Source organism: Clupea harengus, chromosome 9, assembly GCF_900700415.2.
Source record: "Clupea harengus chromosome 9, Ch_v2.0.2, whole genome shotgun sequence".
NCBI classification, from domain to species: domain Eukaryota; kingdom Metazoa; phylum Chordata; class Actinopteri; order Clupeiformes; family Clupeidae; genus Clupea; species Clupea harengus.
In genome coordinates, this window is record NC_045160.1 from 3,157,442 (window position 1) to 3,177,018 (window position 19,577).

General features: G+C 44.3%; 1 protein-coding gene across 3 annotated transcripts in view; it reads right to left on the bottom strand.

The window, feature by feature from the left end:
• Positions 1-19,577, bottom strand: part of dpf1 (D4, zinc and double PHD fingers family 1) — a 42,615-nt gene that overhangs the window by 19,281 nt on the left and 3,757 nt on the right. The window contains exons 1-5 of one of the 3 annotated variants that reach the window (XM_031573086.2): positions 18,913-19,248; positions 6,515-6,544; positions 5,092-5,252; positions 4,719-4,826; positions 1,808-1,935 (exon numbers count right to left, since the gene is read on the bottom strand). In XM_031573086.2, the coding sequence (XP_031428946.1) occupies positions 1,808-1,935; positions 4,719-4,826; positions 5,092-5,252; positions 6,515-6,544; positions 18,913-19,022 (537 nt within the window). In that variant the 5' untranslated portion in view covers positions 19,023-19,248. Of the gene's footprint in view, positions 1-1,807; positions 1,936-4,718; positions 4,827-5,091; positions 5,253-6,514; positions 6,545-18,912; positions 19,249-19,577 lie in introns of those variants that run through there. The other 2 variants (XM_031573085.2, XM_012837881.2) reach the window with 2 other exon arrangements.

Sequence of the window (19,577 nt, forward strand, 5' to 3'; positions counted from 1 at the left end):
AATGTTAAATCAAGAGGAATTGGCTCCATTGTCTTATGAGTGTGTTTTGTGGGGAATGTAGGCCATTACAGGAAGTTGCTGCAGACTACAGTCATTCCAAACCACACGCATTGCCCATTTCACACCCATTGGAAATATAATGAGCCACAGTGGCCTCAAGAATATGTCTGGAGATCTGATATGGGTAATATATGAGCGCGTGGAAACAGACTGCGCTGAGAAAACACAGACAGTGCCTAGGCACGCTTGGAGTGCGCTGCATGTAGTGTCTGATTGAGAGGAGCCCTGGGAGACTCGAAACGCTGCTGCCCACAAGGCTGCACCACCTGCAGGGGTGTGCACCTAAGCGAGTCCCAGGATCACAGGCCCTCTCCCCCTGGAGTAGGAGAACTAAAAGGCTAATTACCAGCCTTTGGGATCCATGTCAGAAGTCTGGGTGAGGTGGAAGGTGGACTACGCACTGAGTAGATCAAGATGAGGGAGATGCACATTCACAAACACCCACACACAGACACACACACAGACACACACACAGGACACACATATACACAAAGATGCCTACTCTTAGAAACGTAAAGTATGCACACAAACAGCACTATGATTTTGTCCCTTTTGTCAAATATAGGCGGACACGCAAATGGATATACACACACATACACACACACACAAACACACACACATACACACACAAATGGATATACACACACATACACACACACAAACACACACACATACACACACACAAATGGATATACACACACATACACACACACACAAACACAAACACACACACATACACACAGGTTCTCTGTAGTAACATGAGCCCTAGCAGTGGGGGGGGGTGTCCTCACACTGGGGGGAAAGTGTGTCACTGCCACAGTCATGGATACCACACAGCACAGAGAGCACAAGAGAGAGTGAGATAGAGAGAGGGAGAGAGAGAGAAAACAGAGAAAAGGAAAAAGGGAAGGATATCAGAGAAACAGGGAGAGGCAGTGGAAAGGGAATCAGGCAGCAATAAAGAGAGAAGGAAAGAGAAATAGAGAGAGAGAGAGAGAGAGAGAGAGAGAGAGAGAGGAAGAGAGATAGAGAGAGGGGGGAAGGAGAGCAGGGAAGAGAAATAGACAGAGGGTGGGGGGGGGGGGGGGGGGGGGGGAGCAGGAAAGAGAGCGTGCGTGAGAGAGGGAGCGGGACAGGGTCACATTAGGAGGGCGAACCCCCTCTGGGCTGTGTGTAAATCCCTGACCCTGTTCTAAGCTCCTCGGCAGATCTGCAGGGCGGCAGAGAGGACTGCCACTGATGGCACTCAGATACGAGCAGGCTATCAGATAGAGCCCCCGCACACACTACACACTCTCAGGTACGGGATTAGGGCATAGAGAAGGAGACTGTCACGGGTACTGTACAGCAGCTTGTCTGAAAGTGTACAGGTGTGTGTAGGCAGGTGTTTAGCAGTTTAGCATGCAATTTCACCAGAGTATTTTAGAGCAGATGCTGACATTATGGCACAATGTGAAGTGTGTGTGTGTGTGTGTGTGTGTGTGTGTGTGTCTTTAGCCATTTGTGTGTGAATGCGTGCAATGTGTGAATGAATGAATACAAAACAAACATATGCACAAGTGTGTTTGCCTGTATATGGATGATAGCTGTGCAGTTGCTTGCAGTTGCTGTGCAGTTGCTTACAGTGTGTGTGTGTGTGTGTGTGTGTGTGTGTGTGTGTGTGTGTGTGTGTGTGTGTGTGTGTGTGTGTGTGTGTGTGTGTGTGTGTGTGTGTGTGTGTGTGTGTGTGCATAATAAAGGCCCTCACTTGACATTCGCTCATGGGCTCCTCCTCCTTGGTCTCCACCTTCTTGTCCAGTGTTTCTCCAGCGAGCAGAGACTCCAGCACAGGCCCCTCAGGAACCCCTCCCTCCTTCTTCAGGGCTGCCTCGTAGTCTGAACACACACACACACACACACACACACACACACACACACACACACACACACACACAAAACAAAATGCTCATGCTGTTTTACAAATGGCTCTCCTGTATTCTGTTCTTTGTCTATTTTTTCTCTCTTCTTTTGTCTTTCTCTAATGTTGAACAGTTTTACATGCGCTTAGACTAAATATCTCTCTTACATATTCCCTTCTTCTGTCTATTTCCCCCCCCCCGTTCCTTTCAGGGAAAAATGAAAATCAGATTCAGTCATTCAAGTCATTGACCACTGGAAACTACTCTTGTTCCTCGTGTCTGTCTCTCCCTCTACCCCAGCAGACAGATACAGCAGGTGTCATATAAAATGGGTGGGGGTTACAGACGACCACAAAGAACCCTGTTCTGGCATTATTAAATTCACACAGACCACATGGCTCCTTTGTAGTCAGAGCACAGGGTACAACCACACTGAACACAACCACAGAAAAATCAGAACGTCCACAACAGAATAGTGACATTATAACAGGACATTATCCTACTGTGCTGCTAAAACGAAATCACATTTCTGCGGGCTGCAGGACACTGACCTAAGCTAAAACTGCTAAAGTGTGAGCACTGTTGTCCGTTTATGTTGTGTCAGTCTATCAGGTGTTCTGCCTGGGGGGGGGGGAAGCCAGCCATGCCTACTGATGTAACTACTGATTATTATACGGCTCCTCGGAATGCTGCAGTTTCACTGAATCGGATGGGCCATCCCAACATTCGGAGTTCTGATATTCTTGAGAATGACTGCTGAAAATGAATAATGACTGCTGCCACTGACAACAGGTTTTGTGCTTCTGATTCACATCTTTCATATTACATCTTTCAAAAACAATTTTTATTTGTTCTATTTGCGTAAAGAATATTTTTTTTCTCAGTGGAAGCCATGAAACAGCAACAACATTTATTTTTAAAGAGATTTGGAGAAATTGAGAAATGTCTTTTTCATCGTTTTGGCAAGCAACCTTATAATAAGCGAGATAATGTCCTGTTCGTCCTTTTTGTCCTGTTGGAATTCATTATTTTCAAGAATGACCGGAAGACTGTACATTATCCCTTACTTAGTTACTTAGGTCCGAAGATGGTTTTGGTACTCTAAGGTAGGGGTGGACCGATTACTTCGATTACTTTTTTCAGGGCCGATACAATAATGACAATATGTGACAAAAAGAGGACGATAACCGATATTTCAGGCAGATATTTGAATGCTTTTAACAATTAAAAATAAAGAGTAAAAATATCAAATGAAAATTCTTCATTCTAAAAAACAAACAAAAAATGCAATAACTAAAATGTGCACTCATCTGTTTGTCTAAAGATAAGTGGTTGGTTTTTGGTTCGGCTTTCTGACCATTTTACTGGCACACCCAGGCAGTAGTCCAGTAGTACTAGGCTGTGGTGAAGGAAAGCAGAGCCTTTCAGCCTTTTCTCCTGCTTTTGTTGTCTATCAGTGAACTGAGGAGGGTGGGGGACTGAGATATCTCCCTACTTGTGCAGCAAGTAGCTGAAAGCATGCTTCATTTTCTCTCCACCAAAGAAGTGGATCCCCATTTCGACATTCCACTGGGCATTGCAGATTATCAGCGAGGGTCACATTTGAGCTGCAGTGTGTGTGCGAGGGCGTGCACGTTCAAATAAAATGGTGTAGGAGAGAGAGACAGGGCCTACTAAAAGGGGGCTAATATTTATACTGTGGATACATTTCTCTATGGTAATCTTATTTTGGCTACACAACAGATGCCTATCGCTATTTCAAAAGCGTTCAATTATCGGATAAACAATGGCAATCATTGCATAAAAAATAAAGCGAATTGATACATAATTTAGGCTGAATTTGTTCAGAAGCTGTGGGGATATTGTAGGAGTGCATTAGCCCATAAGTCATTTGTGTGAAAAAAGGACAGCTCATACAAAAGTAGGGTACCATGAGGAAGTACTGTGAATTGCCAGCTCTGCACTGCAAATTGTTCGACTTTCATGATGATGATGAGGCCAAATAAAAAAAGATCAAAGTGGCAAATGGGTATTTTCAGCTTTGCCGTGAGGTTCTAACATACAATGCAATCGCAAGTGAGCTGAAGTTGAATTTCGTGATTGGTTACTTAAATGACGGCTGTAATTCAGGAGGGCTATGCTACATTTGGATAGAATTTCTTTGAATGTTTCATATGAAAAAATAAATATACTTCACTGTTTTTTTTATGTGGAGTGTCAAACTGTTGCAACTTATAGCATAAGTACACCAATTAGTCCTTATCACAAGTCCTTTTTTTAATATTCCAAGCTTGTTTTTTTAGCTTCAGCATAGACAACATATACTGATTCAAAAAGGTCCAATTAGTCTAGTGCAATCTGGTTAACAGTATGGGTTGAACACTTCCTTACTTTCCATCCTGGTTTCCAGCAGCAGGTCTGAAAAAACTTTTCATTTTCTCGGTCAGATAAGATTGTCTGTCTCGGGCCAATGAGGGAATTTTGTGGAAAGAATGTTAGCCATCTATATAAAAAAAAAAAATCAGGAAAAGGAGCCGCCTTGGGATAGTACAAGCATTGCTTTTAAAAATAAAAACATGCCCATGACAGATAATCAAACATTTGCAAATATCGGCCCCGATTATCTAACAACCAGATAATGGGTCAACCCCTACTCTTAAGTTGGCCACATGCTTCCACAGCCAGAGCACAGAGGCCTGACTTCTGCCACCTCACACCCACTCCAGTCACCAAACAACACACACACACACTTGCACTGACCGATCTTAAACTCTATGGGTCCCAGCCGAGGGTCCTCCAAGATGTTTAGCCGTCTCTTCTTGCGCCAGCAGCGGGCCGGGTATGTGTACAGCTGCCCAGGGGCCAGACCTGGTGGGCAGACCGGACCAGACAAGACCAGACACAGGTCAGTTTTACGACATCTACACTTACTCACTGAGTTCATGAATAACATCTTCACTCCCTCACCAAAGGAGTCACACACACTCACACACACAAATACATATATGCTCGTTCACTCATTCTGACTCACTCTCTCCAACACACATTCACACACACACACACACACACACACACACACACAAGACAACACAACACAACACAACACAACACAACACAACACAACCACACACACCTGGGCCGCGGTGGGTCTTCTCCATCCAGATGTAACAGTTGCTCTGGGCCACGCCTGTCTGGGAGTCCAGGAATGGCAGCCTCATGGAGCGTTCGGCACACAGGCGGGCATTGTAGCTGCGGCAGTGCTCAATGGCCTCGCGGTAGAACTCCTCCCCCAGGCTGCCAACAACACAAAAACAAGATGCCGATTAGCTCCAGACTCATGATGTATCATCCTGTCTATCACTCGATCATCACACAGGTCTTGGCTAGGGCTCTCGCAGTATATTTTTCTTTTCTTTAATCAATTTGTCTGTCTCTCTTTCTGTCTGTTCGTGCATTTTTATTTCTCTGTCTGTTTGTCTGGCTGTCTCTCTCTCCTTGCTTGTCCACCAGTCTGTCTGTAACTCAGGGAATAAACCGGTGGAAGGCAGAAACGTCGCACCTCATGGAAATGACTCTCTTCCTCAGAAGTGTATAGGACCGGGGTTATTTTATGGATTACGCTGCTCTCTCAAAAGATAACTGGCTTCTACATACACTGTTTGAAGTCAAGAAATGGTAATCAAAATTCCCATTTAAAGCTCTGAGGCACTTGGCCCAAAAAAAGGCAGACTGTTCTTTCTTACTTTAATCCAGAAGAACAGAAGAGGGGAAAAAAATCACTCCAGCTCCATATTTCACTTTCATTCCATAGCTAATAACGGCTTTCCGTTTGGACCACACTGCAGAAATGGCACTGACACACACACACACACACACACACACACACACACACACACACACACACACACACACACACAAACACACACACAAAGAAAAGCAAAATTGTGCAGGGGGCCTTTGAACTTCTCCTTTCCAAACCCGGCTTGACTATGTCAGTCACAGAGATGGGAAGCAGGAGAGGAGAGGAGAGGAGAGGAGAGGAGGGGAGAGGAGAGGAGGGGAGGGATGGGGGTGGGATGAGGAGAGGAGAGGAGAGGCGAGGAGAGAAGAGGAGAGGAGGAATGGGGGTGGGATGAGGAGAGGGGAGAGGAGAGGAGAGGAGAGGAGAGGAGAGATGGGGATGGGATGAGGAACAGTAGGTGAAAAAAAAATGTCTGCTCCTCCTTGAGATGCACAGATACATGAAAGTCAAGGCGGCACTCAAATAGATGCAAACTATGGAGGCTGCTGTCAGAGTGAACCGTAGAGGTCCCTGCCATTGTCAGCCAGAGACAGGCCATACTCGCTGTCGGGCTCTGGGCTGTGTGCTGGAGGTGGGCGGCCCTACACGTGTAGCTGGGGGAGGAAGTAGCGGATGGAGAGTCCGTGCATATGCGCATGATGACTCAGAACAAATGTATGCATAGACATCACATATGCACGGCCAGACACAAACATAAACATGTGTGTACAGCATAAACAAACACAGACGCGGGCACAGACTCACACATGCGTACCTGTTTTTTAAAACAGCTCCACTGGACTGTCTGTGGGGAGGAAAAAAGGCAAGGGTGAGGGAATACATGGGAGAGAGAACCAATACCAAATGTTTCACTTTGAAATCCAAGACTATGTTTGCCGGTCAACTCCACAGCAGCATAACCCATGAACAAAAGAAATAAACAACTTTCAACCATTTTTATTCAGCTTTGATCATTTAAAAAAATACTTCATAAAGATCTATGATTCAGTGCACAGTTCAGATCCCCACACTGCATTCCAAAAACCAATCATCCTCCTCAATTTCCAAAAAAACAACGAGAAAATTTTGCAGTTGCATAAGAAATCAGTCATAACAACACCGCAAAGTGGTTCAACTGATAAAGCAATTTATGAGGTAGTGATAAAATGATTTTAGGGCCCTCTTAAAACCCAACGACTCAGAAGGTAAGTTGGTGCAGCTTTGTCCAGGCTAAAACAGCCTCTGCGTCTGTATGGTGATGGAGGGGAAATCAATAGCAGAAGGAGAAAGCCTAAAGCAAGCCAGAAAGAATTTGTGTGCGGGTTTGAATAGGACTCATGGGGCAATGTGTGTGTGTTTGTGTATGTATGTTTCTGTGTGTGTGTGTGTGTGTGTGTGTATATGTATGTTTCTGTGTGTGTGTGTGTGTGTGTGTGTATGCATGTTTCTGTGTGTGTGTGTGTGTGTGTGTGTGTGTTTGTGTGTATGTGTGTGTGTGTGTATGTGTTTGTGTGGTGTGTATGTATGTTTCTGTGTGTGTGTGTGTGTGTGTGTGTGTGTGTGTGTGTGTGTGTGTGTGTGTGTGTGTGTGTGTTTGAGAATGTCCTCAAACCTATCTAAGGGTGCCGAATATTCTGCACAAGCATTCAGCATACCAAGTCACTGTGGCGTAACATAGTCTACTCTGAGAGGACAGAATCGCTTCGCCATTTCTTGGTTTCTTATTTCCATGCAGAAGTACAGGTTGGAGCCATTAAGAAATGACGAATGGGATCCTCTCTGGTGATTAAAAACACAACTACTATTTGCTCCATGCAAGCCTGCAAGTGAACACACTGAAGAGCGAATCTATTTGCTTTCCGTGGGGAGTCAAGGAGCAGACTGCTATGTGTCATGCAGTGCACAATACATTTCCACACAGAAAAGATCTTGTGTCAAAGCACATTTGTTTGCAGATGCTTGCATTGTTGTCAGTTCAAACCATAGCGTCGTTACTTCACCGCTGTTTTTGCTACTGAAATCAATTTTAAGCAACTTGCTTCACGTTGGAATATTTAACAACTTTTTAATTACACACGGCATAATAGGGTGAATTCATGTATGCGCACACAAGTGCAGGCACACACACACACACATGCAAACACACACACCCACACACACATGACACACACGCAGGAAGCTTTTAAAATATTAAGTGTGTGATATGGGAACAAGCTCAGCTTTTAAAGCTGTGCTAATTCTGGAATCTCAAAGTAAGAGTTGGTGTGTGGGGGGAAAAATCACTCCAATTGCAAAGCAGCTAGCCCCTTAGGTCTGTCCAATCTCCCCCTCCTCCCCTTCACCACTGCCCCCCACCACAAAACCCCCCCCCCCATCCTCCACCAAAACTACCAATTTATCCCTGCGCCCCTCCCCCACTCCTCCAGCCTCTAGACCGCTGGAGTTATCGGCGCAAGTCAGCCTCTCCATAATAAGTTGACAGCTGTAGAAAATGGCTGCCTTCAATTTGGTTGCTTCTCCTCGCAATCTCATTACATTACACTGCGGCTGTTTGCCCTTGAAAGCTAAAAAAATAAATAAAAATAAAGTGTTTGTATTGAAGGGTGTGTGTGTGTGTGTGTGTGTGTGTGTGTGTGTGTGTGTGTGTGTGTGGTGGCGGGGTGGGGTTGGTGGAATTAACACCCGAGAAGGCACTGCAGACTAGACGGAGAAATAGGAAGACAAGCATGCAGCCAAACCTGAGCATCCATACTGGCCCAAACCCATTTCTCTTTCTCCCAATATCGTATGTGTGTGTGTGCGTGTGTGTGTGCATTTTTGTGTGTGTTTATGCGTTTTTGTGTGTGTGTATGTATGTGTGTGTCCGTGTGTGTGTGTGTGCATGTGTGTGTGTGTGTGTGTGTGTGTGTGTGTGTGTGTGTGTGTGTTCTGCTGAATGCCATTTGGACTGGGTTCAGCTCCAGAGGTTTTGGCAGGTTAGTCACGAGAGACTGGGAAGCCAGCGATGGAGCCCCAGTCAAGCCCACAGAGACGTGTCTCCTAATTGCTCCATTTCTTTGCCACCAAATTAATTAAGACTTTACAATCAAACAATTGTTTTTCCAGGGAGGCTGACAATTAATACTCTATATGCCAGTGTTAGGGAATGTAACATTTACTATCTAACTGGAGGAGTAGAGCGGATAAGAGGAGAGACATTTTCATGTATTTAGGCCCAAGTTATATATCCACACAGGTAGAGGTACACACACATGCACACACATACTCCTTTTCAACAAGATTACATATTTACAGAGAGCCACCACAATATATTAACGCCCACACACACACACACACACACACACTCTCTCCCTCTGTACTCCCCTCCTCTCTCTCTCTCTCTCTCTCTCTCACACACACACATACAACCACATTTTTGGAAACACACAAACGAAAAATATAAGTCAGCAGCAGAGAAGAAGACAAAGAAAGCCTGGAGCAGCCTCTGCCTTTTTCTCCCACCTCAAAAACCCCACAAAAGACTGAGGCAAACCAAGACAAACAGGAGAGAAAAGCAGCTAGCCAAAAACAAAAGAGCTCCAAGAGAGAGAGAGAGAGAGAGAGAGAGAGCGAGAGAGAGAGAGAGAGAGAGAGAGAGAGAGAGAGAGCGTGATGGAAGGAGGGAGAGGGATGCTAAGGCCATGGAACAGGGAGCAGCACGACTTTCTCCGAGACAGGCACACAGACACAGCCTCTCTGAGGCAGCACCACCACCCCCGGCACCACCTTGCCTCTCTCCTAACCCAATTTCTGGGGCAATAAGGGAGCACATTAACAGGGCAAGGTGATGAGCCTGGAGCGCAGATGGACAATGGCTTCTGAGCCAGCACGTGTGCCTTTGACTCTGCTTGCCGTTCTGGCAGCTTTTTTTCCCTCTTCTTCTTACTCTGTTTGTTTGTTTCGTGACCAACTATTTGGACCATCTACTACCTGTGCTCCAATTAGCCACAATTAAAAAAAATAAAAACACTCTACTGTGAGGAAGCAGAGCTCCCTCTAGAGGCAAAGTGAAGCTAATACTGTGAAACAAGGGATAGTGTTTGCACTGAAAGTAATTACACAAACCCTGCACATTAATTATGAGAATTTTTACTGTCAACAATGTAGAAACTTCATTGTGACATATTTGCTGAAAAAAAAAGACCATTAACATTTAAATACCGTAATAGTCACTATCCATCAGGTATACAAAGCCAGGGCGGTCCTCTAGAATGAAAACAATCGATTAACTGCTGTCTTTCAATCTCTCTCTATCTATGGAAAAACACTATCAAAAGTGAGACTGAGGCCATTGGTTTGTGTGTCCAAATTCCAAATTCTATTATTCACCCTAATGATCAACACATTTGCACAGATGCGTGTGGTCCTGACAAGCCCATCCATCCACAGGTAAATGATCACAGGGAGGAGTATTGAGGAGTATTAGTTGGAAATAAGCCTGGCACGGTGCCAGAGCACCCTCCTCATCACGCGTGCCCACACTGCCAAGAGCCCGGGCTGGGGCTTATTCAGTGAGCTCAGGCTTGGCGGGAGAGGAAATCTGTGCACCCATCCCCCAGCGTGTCTGTCTGTAGATTACAGTATGCAATATCACCCTTACCCAGGCTACCCTCCCCTTTCTCCATCTCTCTCACTCCAACCCCTCCTCCCCATCCTGTCCTGCCCTTCTCTCTCTCCCCCCCCCCCCGCTCCCCTGCGCTCCCTGCTCCTACCCTCTTTCTCAGTACCCAGTCAAATGATTTATCTAGCTTTCTTTTTCATCTCTCTCTCTCTCTTTCTCTCTACAGACGTGTCACAGCTTTTCCCCTGTGCTTCCTCCAAAGCTAGGTCACTGAGGACCGGCCAGGGGAAGCTAGTCCCATCCAGACGTTGCAACCAACCCACACACACACACACACAGATACAAACAGGCTAGCAGTGAGCCCTATTTGCTACACTCTATGGGGACATGATGTTGGTACAACGTTTTTGCAGCATCTATGTAACGGCAGCAACGATGACACAAAGCTGCATAATGCCCCAGTAAGAGGTCCCCATAAAGATGACAAAAGCTTCACTTCCTCAGTCATCTCCTAGGCACTCCGTGTGACAACAGCTACATAACAGGCCACAAGATAAGCTCAATCCAACATCGTACAGACTCTCTCTGGGCCAGCTGTACTCACCATGCTTAATACTACCACATGCAATTTGCCAAGATCATACACACCTTACATCTGCATCGCTGAACAGATTCATGGTGGAAACTCCAAGAAAGAAACACCATTCTAACTTTATCATGAGGTAAAACATAAGTGCAACTGTCTGTCTGTCAGTACACAGCAAAATTAGCAACAGCAAAAGGCCAGGCTGCACGCTCAAGAGCTTTTTTGTTTCATTATTATATCACTAAAATGTCATAAGTTCTCCCAATCTAACAGCAACAGTAAAACACATGGCTATGCACAGGTTCTGATTTCATTTCACCAGAATGTGCTGAAACATAATCTGCACATCTGTCATCAGAATTATCAGAAGAGGAACCAAAAAAAATCTAATTATCTGGTCAATTTTGAATTCCCTGTTGTAAGGCACTGAGTTCTGTCCAAGTACACCCTCCTGAACCCATTGCTACATTAATGCCAGGGATCGAACACTATATCTAGACCAGATAACAATCTCTGCAGAACTCACACTCGCAGCCAAGGGATGAAATGGAACTAACTACAGGAGGCCCTGGTTTCAAACCAAAGGCATTAACGGAACAGTACAGTTTAACGGTTAGAATGGAGGTGTTAACCAATATCCTTTGTGAATATACTTTCTTATAACCATTTCTGATATATCATAGCCTCTCACACATCTCATCACAAAAGTGATTTAAGTCACTTGAGTACCTAAGCCCACTGCATACAGCACCGACACACCAGCTGCCCGCAGTGGAACGAGTCAACTCCACTCCAGCCCCTCCATCCACTGTAACCACTGTGCTCTTCCAGGTGGCTGATTTGCTGGCTCAGCCCGGGCAGATGAAAGCCAGCATGTGGTGTGACATAACCCTGAGCGCGTGTGGCCCTGGTGTCCTGATGCATGTTCCTCCAGAGGTACATACATGCTTACGTAAGACACACACACAAAGAGAGAGGAGGAGTAGGAGGAGGGAAAAGCAGAAAAAAAACACACAAAAAAACCCCCAGCTTACTGCATAGTGGTACCATGGTGGACAGTGAGGCTTTAACTGGGTGCTGTAACTGTCAGTCCTTGCCTCGGTATGAAGCCCCACTGCGGGAGACGGGGACTATACAGGGAACTATACAGTGGATGAAATGGGGAGCAGGAGGCCGGTTTAAAGTAAAAGGCGGTGGAGCTGTGCTCTTTAACTCATAATACATCCCATGGTTACAATTTCATTTCTATAGCCTCACTTCATGGCCTAGCCTCGGTCTTAAGTCTTCCCAGGACTTCTGTTTAGAATTGATGACAGTCTTTTTGTAGTGCCGTGCCAACATGGAAGAGTTCATAGGGCAAGGCTACATCCAGCAGGGATTATGATTCACCCTTTTCTGTAGGGCTTCTGTAGGCTTTAATGTGTGCTTTTAGTCAGTCTGGAGTTTACGCTATGGTTTGGTCAAGTTTTTTTCTTATTGCTTTGGTGGTTTTATTCTGTTCTATTATTCATATATAGTTTTCTGTTACCCATCCTGTTTTAAATCACTTTTAGATGTTGCTTGCTTATGTTCAATTTGATTTGTCTTAACTCTTTCCATTAAATGTATTAGTTTTAGCTTTTGCTCATCTATCTTTTCTCTTTTATTATTTCACTTTTGCAGCTTTTTATGTCCTATACTCTTTATGTTTTGAATGTTTTTAATCTTTTTAGATGTTTTAATCTCCTATTTCATTTTTTGTTCTTGTTTATTTGATTTGTAATTGATAAACCTCAACTGGAAAGCACTTTGGTACAACTCCTGTTGTTTTTAGATTGTACAATGTTATAGAAATAAATGTGTCTTGACTTGACTCACAGTTGGGTTGCTAACAAGTTGTTTCTAATTTCTCATTTCTACAGTCACAAGACACTGTTCATACCCCACACATTCAATGTAGAATGTGCCGCTAACTGCACACTATCTGCTGATAACAGGCCTCTGGGTAGAGTCCGTTTGGAAGCCTCTGTTGTGAATGGAATGGAACTGGGGCATAAACACCAAATTCCCAAATTCCTCTCCCTGTGGACATTCCCACTACAGTATGAAAAGGGAATAGGTTATATGTCAGCATACAGAATTCCCAAAGTCTCACTCCAGCCCTGTGGATTTCTAGTGGAGGAAGCTGGAGGTTGTGTGGCCGGCTGGAGAGCGATGAACATTTCTTCCTTCAGCACTTTCATAATGTCTCCGGATTGAGAAGAGGATCCATCTATGTAATAACAGCCAAAGTGGAGGAGCCATAAATCTCATGTGATGGACCCGCATTCAGCACTGGACTACTGCGCACGGCAGTACTGCTCCAGAGGCACGGTCCACTGCACACAGACACACAGGCACAGCATACGCAACCACACACACACATACACGGCCACATACACAACTACACACACGGCCACACGCACACATACACAAAATCACACATACACACAATCACACAACCACACACATACACACGCCACACAATCACACAATCACACACACATGGCCACACGCATACATACACACAATCATACACACACACACGGCCACACACACACATACACACAATCACACAACCACACACACATACACGGCCACACACACAAATTCACACAATCAGTCCAGAATATGCAATCACACAAGCACGCACGCATGCACACACACACACACACACACACACACACACACACACACACACACACAGAGAGAGAGAGCAAACAGCATATACACCACCATATATTCCATAGGCTACATGATCAAACAAACTCACATACAGACACCCACAGGGACAAGTGCAGCATACACAATCACACACAAAGAGGCAAACACAGTATTCACAAAATTAAACAGACATATACCCAGCCACACACATGCACAGCTACAAAGAACATGCACATCTAAAACAGGCACCACCATAAAAGCGTACACAGAGATATGCACACAGACTGACATATACATACATACAAATTATTGTAAAAGAACGCACAGTAACAAACAATACAGGTGCATTGAGCATATAAGTACATGCATGTCAATGCACACAACAGGCAAGTATACGGACATAAACACAGTAGCCTACATACGCTCACAGGTCACATGTGCCCCTCCAAGATATACAATACAAAAATACTGTCATGCACAGCCCAGCAACCACAGAATACAAAAACATGAAAACTAGGCAAATGCACTGCAAATATACATACAGACGCACAATAGAAATCAATAATAAAACACTGACTCACAAAAAAACAAAAAAACAGGCAGAAAGTATAAACAAACACCCACACAGACATCCACACATTCAGACGAAACAGAAATGCACAATCTAGTCTAGTGCACACACATCTACAGATAGACAGGAAAACAAAACTACACAAACACACAGTAGCTAGCTCTGAAACAAACACGGACACACAGACAAACGCACAACAAACAGACATACAGCTGAACGCAGAAATGCTGTGCCACAGACATATAAATAGCTTCACTAAGGAAATAAGTCACAATGATACACAACGTAACACAAACAAAATAAATGCCTTCAGGTGCTCTGCAAAGTTATTACGGAAAAAAAAGTGTACATACAGCACATACACTCACACGTGCACACACACCCATGCACACACTCACACTCACATTACAAACAAAACGAATTCCTATGCACGCAAACTGTTCAAACATGTCACATAAAAAATGATCTACCGCCTTACAGGCTATACATCGCACAGAGGTGCAGCCTTGGAAATTTGCACATTCTCACAGATAACTTCAAATAATGTTTTTTCTTTTTCTTTTTTCATTAGAGCACCTGAGAATTTATGTCTTTCAGCCATTTTGAGACAGAACACTAAAACAATCCCCCGTGTGGAGGCATGGTGCGGTAATTACAATTGATCTGAAGCGACGCACCAAGAGCAGTCGCACTGGAGTAAACACTCAGACAAAAACACAATCACAGTCGCACAACCATGCACTGACTGGGCTTTGAGAGTGGACTAGAATGAACTAACGTACACACACACACACACACACAAACAAACACACACCACTTTTAAAAGAGAAACATTTGCATACGTAGATCACAAACGCAAACACTAAAGCCTGGTGCCAACTGTACACACGGATGGGGTGGAGAGGGTTTGGAGCGCCAACCGTCTGCCACAACGTTCACCTCTTCTTCTTCTCAATGTCATCGGGAATAGATTTCTCCTCCCGAATGCTTCTTTGAGAACACTATCTAGGTTACTGCGGAGTGTGCCATTAGGCGCCAAGCCCGTGTCAGGCCAGTCCCGAGTCATATGACATCCACTCCGAGTCTTGACATGGCAGAATGCAATCTGAATGTACTTATTCATGTATCATGTACGAGCAGCCCAGGCACTGATGTGCTCAGAGAGACCCTCCACCCAGCCGGCCTGATCGAACAGGCCTAGTGCAAATGCCACTGTCTTTCTTTCTTTCTTTCTATCTTTTTGTCTGTCTTCACCCTTCACTTTATCCTTCAGCTCTCAGTGTGATAGCGCACCTGCTAATTTAGGTACCACATGCATTGCACAACATCCTGAGAAACGTGAGAATCTGAGAGGCGCCTCTATATGTGTTTCGCACACACCTAAACCTACACACATGGGCACACACACACACACACACACACACACACACACTATCTTTTTCGATCATACACACAGACATGTTTTACCTGGCTGTCCCTTGCACAGACATACACACACACACACAAATACATAAATGCACACACACACACACACACAAATACATAAATGCAAACACACACACACATACACACACACACACACACACACACACACACACACACACACACCGATATCAGTCAATATCCATCCTCGTTATTCTCCATAAATGTTACCTAGTGCACCTAGCAACTACCTGGCCAGCAGATCCAGCCGAGTCTAGCCCTCTCAGCCTCTCTCAGCCTCTCTCAGCCTACTCTCTGGCCTTCTCCGCCAACTCCACCAAACTACAAGTGCAGAAGGCCACCATACACTGTTACATCCCCAAGCAACAGTGCTATGACTGACAGTCGGTTAGGTAGCTTTGGAGAAATAGGTCATAGAGCTAAAAATACCTATCTGTGTCTCTCTTTCTTTCATTCTCTCTCTCTCTTGCTATCCTTGAGAAACAAATGAGCATCCATAAGTTGCAGAGACAGAGAGAGAGAGAAGCTGACTGAAAAAAGAAAAATGCCCTTACAGAATTGCTGTAGCCGTTATGCAAACAAACCAAAAAAGGGCACAGAGAGAGAGAGAGAACGAGAGAGAGAGAGAGAGAGAGAGAGAGAGAGAGAGAGAGAAAGAGAGAGAGAGAGAGAAAGATAGATAGAGAGAGAGAGAACAATCTAGAAATGAGGCAATGGGTTCAGGCTCCAATGCATTCAGTACAGGGCTGCTTTAGCAGAGGCTCAATGCTGTATTATATAGAATTCATTTCCCTCAGATCAGCCAGGCAAGGCAGAATAACTATCAGAACAGTCAGCATACGGCAGCTCCCTCACAACCAACTGACAGAGAGAAAGTATTGAGGGAAAGGGGGGTGGGGAGGGAGGGGCGCAATCAGAAAATGAAAAGAGAAAAACAGGGGAAGAAAAGAGAGGAGAGGAGAGGAGAGGAGAGAGGAGAGGAGAACCAGGGTGAAGAGAAGAGAGAAGTCTTAAGTCATGTTTGAGGATGCAGCTGGGTGGGCAGGGCAAAAAAAAAAAAGAACCATGAGAGCACAGTGATGCCATCCATGCCAATGGAATCCTCCGAATTGAATTGTGGTCAGGTTTAGGCAAACGGCCCGATTGGGAGGGGGAGGGCAAAAGACACCCATCAAAGGGAAATAGAGGGAGAGAGGGGGGAGAAGAGAAAAATATTTGAAAAGACTAATCCAGTGGAAAAATTAGGAATTCTCACAAAACCACTCTAATTTTCTAGAGATGTGTCAAAGTCATTTTAGGGAATAAGAAATCAGACACCATGCGGACCCCCACTGGAGCAGTAGATCAATGGACTATACAAAACCAATCAACTTATGTTCAGATCTGAACTCAAACTATAGTTACCATCAGTTATGCAAACATGCGTGTATTTTGTTCTTTTTTCAGTTCATTTCAGTCTGGTACCCTTCCACTGTGATCTCAACATGGTCAGTTCTTGAATCCATCTACTGCCACAGGGTATGACAGTGAGCAGTGAAACAGTCACGAGTAGTGAACTTGTACCACAGGAGATAATGTAAAGGTTTGCCACTCACAACATATGGACCTGATGCAAGAAAGTCCCGATTCATAATGTGCTGTAACTCAGTGACAATGAATGGGTCAATATAATGCACTCTTTCACGACAGAGATGAGGAGGACACTTGGTTATACCTGGCGAGCTCCGAGAGAGGCTAAAGCGTCTGAACCATTCAGATACTTCAAAGACATGTGCCTTTATCAGACATCACAAAACTGACCACTCGCGGAACACTTCACCAAATGTTTACTAAAGAGACAATTGCATATTTGGCATTAAATTCTCTAATTAAGGGATGGGTGTTTCTATACCAAGGTAGCTCTCGTGAAAGTAACACAAAGCAGTCTTGCGAAAAATGTTTGAAGTCTCGTGGGCTCAAAAGGAATATTAAAGAGGCGGACAGTTTGGAGTCTATAAATCACTTAATAATTCAGGCTGCATTAAATACCATCACAGTTAGCTTGTGCTTGCCGATGCAATCAATCTCAAAAACACTTGATATTACCATGGTTTGACTTGCTAAGATAACACAAAATAGGTGCGGATACGTTTTGAAGTAGTACTGCATGAAATGTCGCCTTAAAAATTATCGTTGACAGGAGCGGGTGCAGTTTTGCATCGTACACACATAACTCTGCACAGGTAGGTTAGCCAACATGGTTACCACAAAGGGACGGATAGGAGTATGGGGGCAAAACTAGTCTCAGTCCAGCTTTTAAATGGATGTATACATATCCTAGTAGGGGTTAGCAGTAAAGTATGCCCTTCGATAAGGTCTCGGTTCTGAGACAGACAGACGCAAAGCCACCTTTTGGCTGCCAGCCCGTGCGGGCGTCTGCGTTCCACACGCGTACAATTTCTTGTCAATCCGCACAAAGGAATTGTATAGAAACTTGATGGAATGTCCATCGTTCATTTGGTAGTGAAGAGGGAGGTTACAGTAGCCTACATGTATGTCCTCATAACGAAGCATAGGCATAAGCACTCTTAAATTAACCGTATCAATAACTACATATTTGCAGAGGAGTAAATACCGATGCATTTTCATCATTACTGTTATTAGGCTATAATTTGGCTACTTCAGAGCGAGTGAGGTTATAAGGGTACGGTGGAAATCGTCTTGGACGTGCAGTAAGAATAGCAAATGCAATAATAATAAGTGAATGTAACGACTAAAGCCGGCGATTGCCGAGAGCTGTTTGGAGAGCTTGGTGTATTGTTTCTAACTCCATAATTTCGTCGTGCACAGGTATTATGCTGGCGCCGAATCCATATCTGGCGTTCTGTCTGTTGTTAAGGAGCTGACGGAACGCCGCTATATAAAAAAGAAAAGAAAAATAACTCCCGATTTACGAACATGCAAGTTCATAGAGATCAATGTAGGCTATTGACAAGGGACACCGGGTCACGTAAATGCCACTTTCACATTCGACCATATCGCACAGTGGAAGCTATGTTGTGCCAAAAAGAGGAAATTGTAACCGCACAGCATGTCAACCGCTCCGAAAATGCTACCCAGATGCCAAATAAAGACGCCGAACCAAGACTTTTAGCCATTCCTCCAGTGTGTTCATTCACGCTACCGGCTATGGTGCACGTATTGGCACCTCCAACTCTGTTATAAGGATTTCATGCAATTTTAGGAAAACTAAAGAGTAGAGCATAGTTCCGCACATTTCCGTGATAAACCAGAATAAATGCATTTACTTACGTTTTCAGAGGGTTTTGAACCACTGTGGCCATTTTGATATAGAATGATACAATGTAAGACTGCAGATGCCCGGTATTGTACATGTAATATACCAGCAATTTCAATTTCATTCATTCTCAGGGGCTGCGGCTGGAGCATCCAGCCAATAGGAGTGGGATTGCTTATTGGCATGTTGGGGGAAATGTAGTTTTTATACGCATCGATATTAAACATGCTTATAGAAAATGTACTACAACTACCAGCAAGGAACACTTTTAACTATATAATGGTCCCGTTTAAGACTACTCGGATAAGCCAAAACATTTACTGTAATGTCAAGGTTGGGCTGCCGGAGCATCAGTTTTTAAGTGCCATTTTTACAATATCTCTTCCCTTGTCTTGCGATGTAGGATTCTGTTAGGGGCAGTGTTTTTCCTCAGTTTCGTTCAATGTCAGCTTCCAAAATCAAACATGGTCATGGTCAGTTTCATTTGTAGCTATACCACACTCACACACACACACACACACACACACACACACACACAGGTTCTTTTTTTATTATAGCGTAGTTTTTCTCAGCAATTATGGTAGCCAACATTTCTCAGATCAGAATTCAAATTCTCACTCATTCGTTTGAACATTTTACAAATGGTTTTGCACATTCATGCTTAAGGTTATAGAAAATA